General features: G+C 31.0%; 1 protein-coding gene across 2 annotated transcripts in view; it reads left to right on the forward strand.

The window, feature by feature from the left end:
* Positions 1-13,129, forward strand: part of LOC107447801 (vitellogenin receptor) — a 50,403-nt gene that overhangs the window by 22,831 nt on the left and 14,443 nt on the right. For both annotated transcript variants that reach the window (XM_016062825.3, XM_016062826.3), the window contains exons 15-22: positions 327-541; positions 1,974-2,093; positions 3,962-4,078; positions 6,054-6,173; positions 6,245-6,484; positions 8,677-8,802; positions 10,463-10,582; positions 12,747-12,923. In XM_016062825.3, the coding sequence (XP_015918311.1) occupies positions 327-541; positions 1,974-2,093; positions 3,962-4,078; positions 6,054-6,173; positions 6,245-6,484; positions 8,677-8,802; positions 10,463-10,582; positions 12,747-12,923 (1,235 nt within the window). The remainder of the gene's footprint in view (positions 1-326; positions 542-1,973; positions 2,094-3,961; positions 4,079-6,053; positions 6,174-6,244; positions 6,485-8,676; positions 8,803-10,462; positions 10,583-12,746; positions 12,924-13,129) is intronic.

A 13,129-nucleotide genomic window follows, 5' to 3' on the forward strand; every position in this document is an offset into this window, starting at 1 on the left:
CACTCGTACTATCATCGAATTCCCGTAGTCTACTGGACTATCAGTTTACTGACTAAGCTTTTTGCATTTTGTTAGCGATTTTTGTCAATGGCTTATTTCATCATTCAACATTATGAATCCACTACTGATTGTTCATTTAAATTCACTTAACTTTCACATGTATTAGATTCTAGTAGACCAGTGAAAGCGTGTATGGACTAGTAATATCTATCCTTGGAACCAATTACTAAATTTTTAATTTCAATCCCTATTTTGCCTTATTTTTCAGACATGTTTGAGCATTCTTTGAAGCTATTTTCTAATGAATGAAATGTTATCTCTTTCAGTGAACCAAGCGTGTTATTGAGAAGACTTGGAAATGTAATGTCCGTCGCCGTTAGTGATGAGTATGTCTACTGGACAGACACAAAGAACAATGTCTTAAACTACTTGAAGCACAATGCTAATATCTCACATACGATAATCTTGCCTGGTTTTCGAAATAAATTGGCACCAAGGAAAGTTCTTTTCTCTGCAACACCTATACGGTCAAGATCAATTGGTTTGTATTTAATTTTTATCGAATGGTTACTGTTACCTCTGAAATAAGTTTTTATTCGCTTGATTATTAATAAATCCCTTTATAAGACAAAGGTATATTTTATATGAAACCTTTAAATTCAAATGAGTGGGATCACAAACTTTGAAAGACATAAATTGATTTTTCCTGATAAAGCTCAACCATTTGCTAATAGAAAATGAAAATTTTGTTATGCAACTCTTGAAATTAAACTATTTTAATTGCAATAAAATATTTGAAAATTTTGAAACTTGAGCAATTTTTAGCTATATAAATTTTAGCTTTTACTTGTCTTAGGACATGAATATATTGTTTTGACTTTGGTAATTAAGCAAAATGTGATTTGTATGCAATTAAAAACTGTCAAATAACTGGAATCAAACTTAATTTTTCATTGTATTTAAATTTTGTTCGTGGTCGGTAAATCTTAGATTTTTGCCAAAGCAATAGCTTTGTAAAGGCACACAAAACAGAAACTTTAATTTTTATTACTTAAGAAGTACTTATTTCCAATGTTCCTAAGTATTAGACGTTGGGTCTTGAAACTTAAAATTCCGTGCTATTTAATCTGCAACATATCATTGAAAAATCGAGAGTGGAGCTTTAATGAGTTAATGGTGGGTAATGAGTCAAAATGATCTGTTTTTTTCCTTAAAATTAAATCAGTAAAATATCTTTAATTTTTAAAAAAAATTTGATCTTTGTGTAAGATTTTAAAATTGTTTTGCTGTGTATTTTTGAAAAACGTTGCATCGAAAAATTTCAAGAATTTAAAATTATTTGCTCTTAAACAAAACATTAATTCTTTCCTATAATCTTATGACATCAGATTGCCTAAAGCAATCCCGATACATATATCCCTAAATTTGACTTTTGTCTGATTTTTAGCAATAAAAGTGTTTTGTTACAGAAATTTTTAATATAACATAAGACTTAAATACTGGAACATTTTAAAATTGAAAGTACTAACGTTATATTTTAGAAAAATTGATCTAAATAGATCTAAACGCTGAATAGCTTTTCATAACCATTCACAGAGTAAGTAATATATTGCCGCAACATGCTTTGGGGATTTTGTAAAGTAACTGTTCCATTTACTACATGCTCTTATTAGGTTAACTAATTGTATTAATACTGATTTAATATTAAATTAAATTGGCTTAATATGATAGTCTAAATTAGACACTTTTATTAGCAAAAATATTTAAGATATTTATAGAATTTATAAGGATTCCTTTCTCTTAAAAGTAAATTTTTATTTTCAACTAAATGCAAACGTAATTGATAAATCTTGAAATTTAGATCTATCTATTCCCACATTTTAAAAACTGTCAGTAAGTAAACGTATTTTAAATTAAACTAAATATCTTAGTATTTTTGAATGACATTGAAAAACTAAATGCATTTATTTCAGATTTTATATGTTCCGTGAACAACGGAGGTTGCAGTCATCTTTGCCTTACAGCTGAAGGAGGCCGTGCATGTGCCTGCACTACTGGAATGGTGCTTTCTAATGATGGAGTCACTTGCACGAGTAAATTTTGTTTTAAATATAATGAGTCTAGCATTAAATGAACAATTCCAAGAAACTGATATAATTGATTTAATAACTTAATTTTCTTTAAAAGTATGAAGATGGTAATAAATTAAACTTGTTTCGAGTGTCAAATTAAATCTCTTAAAAAAAAAAAAGAAATTCCTCATTCACGTCTGACTAGTTTTAAGAATGGGTGCCTATTTTACGCGCTCCAAACAAGTTTATCATTGTTTCAAATTGAAAGAATTTTGATACTTCTTAGAATAATCGAACTTTTAAGAATTTCAGGTACTTTAGGTGTTGACTTAATATCAGCACATCGATTAGTTGCATGCAAACAGTAGTATAGCCAATAGAAAAAAATAGAAACGTTCAAATAAAACTACATCTGCCCGTATAACTTATCTGTTCACGATCGTTTTGGTTAGGAATATATTTAAAAGCTAAAAATAAACATAGCACTCTGCAATAAAATGTAATGATTTTATCGTAATCTTGAAAGTTTTTGGAACAGCACAACCAGCATAATTATCAACAATCTGTAAATACTTGTATACGAAAATATCTGAAGTTTTGGTTAAAACAGTAAAGCTTGTATCGGATTTTTAAAACATAACTACAGTTACCCCACTTAATTTCTGTCAAATCTTGTAAATTACCCGGATTTTCACGCTTTGGTTTTGAAAAAGTTTAAAGAAATCTGAAGTTTCTGTTTAACAACATGGGAAAACTTGCTTCGCAATATGAAGGAGCCTGGAAATCTGATACTTTCCACGACTATCGGAGGCTTCGTTCTAAACTTCTGACTCAAAACTATTAAGGGAATCTATCTTTGGCGCAGTTACAACTTTAAGGCGTTTAAGTATTTGGCAAGTCACTTGATATGAAAGTTTACTTTCCCGCTTTACAAAAATGTGTAGTGTCTAGTCTCTGTGACAAAAGTGTAAATTCTTTCAAGTTCAAAGTTTGACGCAATTGTTTATATGAATTTTCAATACTGTAGAAGTAGAATACTTTAATTTTATTAATGATAAAATATCTCACTGCTGTATTTTTGATTCCTCTTGTTGATTCTTAAGCAAGTGTGCCCATATAGTTTTAAATTTAATGTTTCTTTTATCTTTTCGAAATTCTTGAAGGAATAATGTTCTGAAAAAATTCAAAACCTAATTGAAATTTATACGCTCCTAGCTATAAAACATTTAAAAATTTAGTAAATTTCACTTAATCCACACATCTGACACATTATAGACATATCTGATACATGATTAACCTCTGCCCCAAAGGATTCACTATGAAATTTAAGCTCCCTGCAATAATTTTCTGGTGCTGGGTAAAGTTTCTGAAAATTTAACCCATTTGTGCCAATTTTTCATTTAAAAAAAGTTTTGCAAAAGATGTTGGAAGTTGCATTGTTAGAGTTTTGTGAAGATAAGAAATCAGTTTGCTTAAAATTAATATTTATATGTGGATGTGAAATCTACATTTTTAAACTAAAGTGGTAAGTAGAAGGAAGAAATATCCTCTAGGTGTAAACATAACACACTACCACTTTTTCGCACAGGTGCTTTTCATAGCACTTTTTATGGTTAGTCATTAATGGATTAGTCTAAAACCATTAAATCTTTTTTACAAGACAGAAATCCCCCCTCGTTTCTGAGTCCGCATTGCTACGTAGTTATAGAGCTATAAAATCATTTTAAATTATTCCAATCTATTCGACATGTCAAATTTTTCTTAATCATTTTTAAAGTGCTAACCTGTAGATGTGCTTTTAATTAAACTGCAATGAAAGTTCAGTAAATAGTTCAAACAACTTTTGCAGAATCCTTAAATTGAGTGTTTTAAATTGTGAATCTTTTTAGTTAAAAATTGCACATCTGACGAATTCCAGTGTAAAAGAAGCAAAACGTGCGTGCCCAAAGACTTTGTTTGTGACGGCTTAAAGGATTGTGAAGATTCATCGGATGAAGTATGCGATGGTAAGCAATTCAATAATCTGATTTATTGAATGAGTGTTTTGAATTTCAAATTAAGAATTAAAACATACTGTTATCAAGTATGGTAGTAATGATAAATTTATGGTAGTAAGCTCTAGAATACATGTACAGTCACTCAGAATAGGGGATATTACCTTTGAAGGAGTTACCCATTTTAAGTATCTGGGTACGCTTGCTACCAACATAAATTAGAAGGGTTGAAGTTAGGAACAGACTTTTGATGGCCAATAAATGCTATTTTGATCCGAGGAACCAATTGAAATCGAAATTTCTCTCCATTGGTACAAAAATAAATCTATACAAAACCTTAATCAGACCAATTATTCTATATGGTAGCGAGACCTGAGCAATTAATAAAACAGAGGAAAATAGACTACTCATTTTTTGAAAGAAAGAGCCTTCGGTCAATTTTTGGAGCAGTTAAGGAAAATAATATTTGGAGAAGTTTATATAATCATGAGCTATACAATAAATATAGATTACTTGATATTTTGAGGGTTATTAAGGCCTACAGGATCAGGTGGCTGGGGCACGTTTTTCGGCTTGAAGATTTAGATCTAGTTAAAAAAAACTTACTTTTTCGAAAATTGAAGGAACTGGAAGAGGGAGACCAGCTACAAGATGGTTGGACAGTGTTAAGAAGGACTTAAAATTTTTGAGAATAAACAGGTGGAAAAATTCTAGCTTAGTCGCCCTGCCTGGAGGCAGCTAATTGAGAAAGCCTTAGCCTGCACTAGGCTGTAGTGCTGACGAAGGAAGTTATCGAGTTTATTAAGTTTTGAAGTTAAAATAAAAATTATTACTTTTAAATGCTAAACTAGTACAAATTGACACATGAAGCAAACTAAAAACTATCAAACTTAAGATGGCCGCTAAAATCTCAAATTTATTTTTTAATTTGAAATTCATAGAATTTGCTTCGACTCAATACTTCGTTTAGAAAATCAAGAACAGAAGCGACTTAAAGCTCACCCAGCTTTAGATCAATGGTTTCAAGAGCTTTTCTGGTAAAAGTATAGCCTTCGTGGATCCTGAACCATAACGTGCTGTTTTATTTTTAACTACCCTTTTTGAGGTTTTAACTTTTACTGAGTAAGTTTCGAACGGTAATTTTAGAAACCCTATTTTAAAAGGAATTTAATCCCTATCTTAAGTTTTGACTCGCATATTTAGTTCTAAAAGTTTATAAGCCTTTGCTTATGTAAAACTTATGCGAAATTCATAGATTTCTGAAGTCTAATTGCAGCTCATAATTTTAAGTTGTAATCGGTGCAAAAAAATTTAAGTGACAACTGAAATGGTTTATATACTCTTAATAACCTTTAAGTAAACTTTTGTTACCTGAATGGGTAAACAAAAATTACCAAATTTTTCCACAACTGGTTTTTGCTGTCACCAGGGCCAAATTAAATACGGAGATCAAAGGGAAACTTTAATAATGAATGAATTATTTTAAATTTTATTGAAATTCAGATTTAGTAATAAAACTAATTAGCAAAATTAGAAATTTTAAAAATTAAAAATTAAAAAGTTAAAAGTCAAATTTAAGAATTTGTTAGACAATGTTATTTAATTCATCAATTGAATGGCTTAATCTGGATGTATTTGACTTAAAAATTTCAAAGAAGATTTTGTTTTAATTCATTATGTTAGATAACGGAAAATATTTTTACTTCTTACAGTTGAAATAGTCCTAATCGTCGCACTTTGTAATTGCTCATATTAGAAAAATAACTTATTAATAATTTAAATTTCTAAAACATTTTCCCTCATGTTTAAGCAATACGTTAATCTTAGCTTTTTGTTACTCTATCACCAACTAATATAATTGTAAAATAGTATTATAAAAGTTGAGTTTACTTAACAACTTCTCAGCAAATTACTAATTGATCAGACATGTATCCCACAGTTAATTTTGATTTCAAACTTTAAGGTGAATTTAAATTGATATTTTTAGGACCAGTGGAAATCTGCCCGGGCAATGACTTCAGATGTTCAAATGGACGATGTATTCTAATAGACTGGAAGTGTGATAGCAGAGATGATTGTGGGGACAATTCTGACGAAATCGGATGTCGTATGTAGTGGAATATAATCGTATATTTATTATCAGTCCTTCCAAATGTAAGTCATTCCTTTCTGTTTCAGCTCCTTCAACATCTTGTTCTAAGGATCAAATGTCTTGTTCAGGCGGTGAATGCATACCCACTCTTTGGAAGTGTGACGGGGAAAAGGATTGCACTGATGGAAGTGATGAGAAAGACTGCCATGCCACTGCTTGCGACGACGAGACGCAACTCAGATGTGACCATGGACAATGCATACCAAAGTCTTGGGCTTGCGATGGCACTGTTGACTGTAATGATGGCACAGATGAAAGGAACTGCTGTAAGTGCTATTACTCTAAGTTCTTAATACTATGTCCTGTGTTTTTAATGTCATCGGAAATTGCATACTTTCTATTTACTCGTGATGTACAAACTACACTGTAATGAACTACACTGTAATGAACTATGAACTAATCTCTTAATTAAAATCATTCTCCTGAGGAACAGATAAGTTTTTAGAAATTGAAACAAACGTAGCAGGCTTTAAAAGAGTGAGGGGTCTCTAAATTATGACTTGATCACGACCGTTCAAAACACTTGCAGTCCAGTTTAAGGATAGGAAAATCTCCGGTTGGCGAGTTTTCGCCTAGTTTAAGACCATAGTCCATAGCAGTGTATCTATTGAAAAATGTTTACGATGCCTGTACTATAAGAGAATTTCAGTTCTCAGCTAGAAATAAATCTAAACCAGAAATAAGCGATACAGGAAGTAAAGCTTCACTTTCGCTATTTTGATCACAAGGCAGACGCCCATCAGTTCAATTTTACACAAATCTTAGATCAATCGTGATATTTTGCTAAACTAAACTTGCCTATAAGGGAAATAACTGAGATTGCGCAATGTTCATTTAATTGAGACAAACTAAACTGTTAAAGGCTAAGAAAAGTCTCAAGATTGTCAGTCTTCAGATAGCCTTGCTGAAACAATACCATTTAAATTCGCAGGTTTTATGTCCCTTAACTTTTGCAAGTACATCCATTACAAAACATCCTTTTGAAATTCTGATATCGGATATTTGCAGCTAAATTCCTAGTACTATAGTTCGCGACTTCTGTTGCATGACTTAATTTAACCTTAATCATAGCAGGAAAGTTCGAAAATATTAAAATCTTGAATGCTTGAATTACCATTTTATATGTAAGCCATTTAAAGTTTTTAGTAAAAGTGCTTCCTTTCTGTTATGCTACTCCTGGTTTTATAACGATATAAATCAGTAGCAGAACAGAAATGAAGTACTTTTCTGAAAACTTTAAAAAGATGTTGATTATACCCCTAAGAATATTTGCTACAAAAAAGGATCACATTCAAAACAAATCTTCCATGTTTATAAAATAACATATTTTCAGATTTTACGGATACCTTGTGAAAGAAACCACGTTACAAAGTTTAAATTAAGTCTGTTAAAAAAATTTCAATAAAACCAAATTTATCGTTCAGCTGTGTGCTCACAAGATTCCGTCCTAAATAAAATGAGGAGATAGTTTTAAAAAAGCAGTAAAGGCCTTTTTAACTAAATGCATATTATGATTGAATGGAATGTAAGGCCACTCTGTTCCTCCCTTCGTAAAATTAATTACAGTTGTAACAATAAGTACTTCTTATTCAGCACTGTTTAGCAGCTGACGCTTCTTAGCCCTTTAAAACTATACATGAAATCGTAATTGTGTACCAAAAAATTTAAGTGCTGTTACCAAATTTTCTGGATTATATTTGGCCAAAGAAACAGCTGTTCAGGAAATTTTAAGTACAATTTCTTTTGCTATAGTAACTTATTTCATCTCGTATGCATTATGTCAAAGTGACAATGAAAGGTTCACTCAATGCTTTTATGAACAAGTACGAGCTAAGATTGTCTTTACAATTTTTCAAGATGCTTAAAATACAAATTCAGATTTATGAATTTCAATATTGCTGCCTTTTGTGTTTGAAGGCAGAATTTTGTTTTCTAAATTGTGACTACTTTTCGACTGGTTTGAGCTCGCAAATCTCCACAGACGCTCCGTGATTTAATAACAATGCAATTTACAATTTACTGATCACTATTAAGACTTTTTACGTAGTTTAAGATTCCGAGTCTATCAAAATTCCAGCCACTTTTCGGCTATTCGCAGTACTCAAATTTAAACATATTGAATTACTTTTTTAGGTACTGAGTTCTGACTGGTTCAGGGATATTCAATCATGAAAAAGATTTTATCATATACCAACATTTTGAGAATTTTCATACATTAACGCATAATAAAAATTTCAACTACCTTTTCTTAAGTAAACTAAGACTATCGCAGATGAAGCTTTCATTTCATAAACTTCTATCGTCACTTTCTCCCACTTTAAAAAAATGATACGCCCTACGTCTTTCGTTTTAAAGTGACAAAAGTTTTTACTACTCTTAAAAATATTTTTACTTTGAGTAAAGTTCCCAATAATGCTAAACTAAAGGAGAATGTTTTTAGCTATTTATTACTTTACAGCTGCCGTACCAGTTCCTTGTACTTTCAAAGAGTTCCGGTGCGCTGATGGAGCTTGCATTGACAAGAAACTTGTGTGTGACCAAAGAAAAGACTGTCCAGATGGTACAGATGAAACTAATTGCACCCGTAAGTAAAAAGTTGATTTGGAGTTTTTTTTAAAGGGGATGTTAAGTGCAGTTAACTGTGATTTTTCTTTCTAACAAAATTTTAAAATTGTCAGACCTTATTGTTTTAGATAATCTTAATTTATAGGAAACAGTCCAGCATAGTCACCTATCAATATGATCTTGGACAGCATATAATTTTTGCTGCGTAAAGATGAATAAACAGCAAAACTTTATTTAAATATTTTACCTCTTGAACCATCCCTCCAATCTTTAATTAGTTTGGAAAAATTTATCTTACTGTATTGTTTAAATCTAGCTATTACCAGTGGGGTTTTCTTCGCACGAAAATACATTATTTCAATTTTAACTATTTTCAAGAGATTTCAGCTATATTAAAGTTCTCTATTGAATTTTAGTGATTTAAGATCTCTTTCGCAGTTCACACAAATTAACAGTAAATATGGGTTCTGAACATTTCAGCTTTATAGACAGAATTCGGTCATGAAATTGATAACTCACCTTCCATAAAGTTATGCTCCCGAACCATAACTTTATTAGAAAAACTAAACTCAGTGGCGCGACAACCCATAGAGGGACAAGGGCTACTGCGCCCATCTCGGTTTTCTTAACCTTGGGCTCTGGTGTGCAGGAGCAGATTTTCCAGTTAGGCGGTCAGCCGAACGCGAAACCCCCAGTTTAGCTCCCAAGCATGCTTGGTACTAATTTATCGACCCAGTGAAGGGACGAAAGGCTGAGTCTACCCTGCTCTTCCCGAGGATATATTAGAAAAATAGCATATAATTTAAGATAATGAAAAGCCAAGTCACCAATAACTCGCATGACTTTAAATGTACCATAGCACATTTTATAACATAAAGCTAAATTACTTTAACTGAATTTTTTATTTCTATAAAAATACTAAATTATTTTTAAATTCTCAACTCAAATTACTAAAGGTAACCTATAAAATTATGAACTGGCACCTGGCATTTATTGACAATGCTAGTCGCAACTGAAGTATAAAATGTATCCACGTTGAGATCGTGATGAAATTGGGTCGATCCATATTTCATGTATAAAATAGATTTATGTTGCAAAAATAATTCGTTTCAAAACTATAATTCATTTTTCAGAAATTTTGCTGGAACCATTTTAACCAAGCTCTTAAGTTTGAATGTTTTAGGCTAAAAATGCATGCAACACTTGAAAATTGTCTTAGGCATAATGCTACAAATCACTAAGTTATTTTTTTCTTCGACTAAAATCTTTTTGAGTTCACTTTGAATGTTACGCATTCCATTTTGATCTTATAGTTTTCATACTAAACTTTTTATATGGTTCCAAGACTTCAAAAGCATTTGTGCAGCATGGAAAGAGTATTAAATGGCTGAAAGAGCCGTTCATAATTGGTATGCAGAGTTTAGTGAAGTTTTGATCTCAGACACACAATGTTCTGGTCGCACAACTGAGTTAGATGATCGAAGAAACTTTTGCACAAAAGTTAACATCAATCAACAAGGGAATTGGTGGAGAAAATAAAAAGCTCCCTTACTTCAAACTTTAAAAGAAAAAATTAAAAGTGTAATTGTAAACCCTTTATAGCAGATTATCCACTCTTCATAGTAAAACTGTTTAAAATCGAATACAAATCCTTAATGCAGTGATGTTCTTTTTTAAAGATTCCATAAAAAGATGTGAAGGGGATAAATTCTCTTGTCTGGATGGTCTGTGCATTTATGCTCATGAAGTCTGCGACCGTTATAGAGATTGCCCTGGAGGCGAAGATGAATTGAATTGTAGTAAGTATTTGTATTTTTCCACCTTTTTATCTATGAAGAGCATATGAATCTACTTTCTTTCGTATAATTTGAATGACTTAAATATCATCCGGATCTTTAAAAAAATGACTGGAAATGATATTTTCAAATTAGATTAATTTTTTCTCAGCTTCACATTTCTCATAAGTGTGAAATTTGCTCAGTTTTATTTTAAACGATACATAATTGATAAATGTTAACATTTTTGCATATTGTAGGTTGCTTTCATAGTGCGGTTAAAATTTCAATATAAAATGACGGACATGAAACAAAATCCACCCATAGGATTTCCTACCTAAAACTATCCAAAAGGTTGCTTTAATTTTATTCCATAGTATTTAAAAATTCCGATTAGAGTAAGAAAGTTTACGTAACCAATCTTTCATTTTCTGGTTCTTCGCAAAGCAATTTTTTTTCTTTAGTTTTAAAACTGTACCTGATGTGGGTGTGTCTCTGGAGATGTTACTAAAAGTTATTTGTGTTGGTGCAAGAAGTATTTTTCTTAATGTAGAGTAATTTTTAAAAATTCATACTGACAATCTGCTATAATTTGGTTCAACTTGAAATGCTTGTTTACTGTCTTAACGAAATTCTATTTCATAAAGTCTAATGCAAACTTTTATTAAGAGATTACTTTTAATTTTACATGGAACAATTTATTTCATTCAAACATATTTACTTTTTGTTTATTTATTAGCTGGTTTATGTTATGTAGCTCGGGCGGGTTAAATTTAACAACTTTAGTTTAACTTGGGTAGGGGGTACTCTTGAAAAGAAATGTTAGACAACTAATTTTAAACTAAGCAAATTTTGATTTTGCGTATACTGAATTCTTATGTTAAATCTTTTTGCTTAAAATAATTTCAGTCATTTTTTTTATAATTTTTATAGTTTCTTACGATCAGAAAATGGCATTTTGTTGAACCAAAGATTTAGAAGAAAGTGCTCTAAAAAATGAATTAAAATATTTTAGTTATGGATTAACAAGCTTAATATTAAAATTAATAAAAGTTGAAAATAATTAAAATAGCATTGATCAATACATTTGAAAATTCCTTAATGCTAGATTACTTTTCTTAATCATTTGCACAGTAACATCACTAGTTTGGTGTTGCAATTTGCTAAAAACAGTCATTACATTTATAATTCTCTCGGTTTAATGAATTTTTTAAAAAAATCTTTGTTATAAAATCCCTTTTGATAAAGTATTTATCGAAATATTTTGTCATTGTTTCTTCAGTTGACAGAATTTTACAGTGAATTTACTCATCAGATCTTTAGATCTGCTAGTTTCCCAATTTTATAATAACTTTGTAGGCAAATGGGATACTGATTTAAACAACTTCATTTTTAAAATGCTTCGCTAATATTCTCGATGCCCTCTGGTGCTTTATCATAAACTAAATACCTTATTAATCAAATGAAGCTTAATGACTTAACTGCTCTAAATATAGTTAGTTTGATTTCTTTTTCACATGTTTATAAGAGATTACCTGACATGAAGTAGTAACCTAGCAACTGATACCGGCACTTCTGCTGTTATTCTTCAACAATTATCACTCTTGTAGTTTCTGTTGCTTAAACGAAATTCAGGTAACAAATAGCTCAATATTGGGATGTTTCATTATTCAGTTTTTGTGCATTAACTTAAGCTGTAGAATGCTTCAAGTTTTGGCTCCTAGTGAATTAGGGCTCTTTTTGCCGTTATATCTAACTTTGTTACATTCAGCCATTACGAAAATTTGGCTTATGTGCAAGCTATTTTAAATGAAAGATTCGATTAAGTTAGAATGAAATTTTAAGTCTTAAGTTAATCATTAACACAGGCTAAATTATTAATTGGTTTCTTTGTGAATGAGTCTAGAGGTTATGAGATTTCCCCACTTTTTACTTTCTCGCCGTTACCATAGTTTCTGCAACTCTTTTTTTTTTTTCTTCCAATCTCAGTATACTCAAGCCTGTTAGTGTGGGGGGGAGGAAAGAAGATTACCCTCTCTCCATTACCATGATTTCAGTTAAGTTTGGACTTCGAGGAAAGCGTAGCCTTGAGCTGCTATTTATAAAGAGAAATGCAGTGATCAAGAAATTAGATTTTTAATAAAATGAAATGTAGTGACTTTCAACAAGCTAAAATATTTAATTTCAGCCCGAACTGAAGCAGAGTGCACAAGGGAAGAACACTTTTGTACAAATACTTCTAAATGTATATCGAAACGTTGGATCTGCGATGGCGACAACGACTGCGGAGATGAATCCGATGAAGAACCGAACTTCTGCATGAATAAAGAACGATTTACTTCCACTTTTCCACCCTATAAAAACAGTAAGCTCAACACATTAAATTATTCTTCTATATAAAGTAATAGTTAAATCTTTAACTATTTGAATGAGAAGCTGTTGGTTGTATGTTTCACCCCGCGTAGTTTATGGTATAATCTCTATCCATTGCACTGTTAGGGTAAAAGAATTTTTAATCACTCACTATTGTCAAGCATATGAAAATTAGTTTTTAGTATTCAATCATATTAA

The sequence above is a fragment of the Parasteatoda tepidariorum genome, chromosome 10 (genome assembly GCF_043381705.1).
Source record: "Parasteatoda tepidariorum isolate YZ-2023 chromosome 10, CAS_Ptep_4.0, whole genome shotgun sequence".
NCBI classification, from domain to species: domain Eukaryota; kingdom Metazoa; phylum Arthropoda; class Arachnida; order Araneae; family Theridiidae; genus Parasteatoda; species Parasteatoda tepidariorum.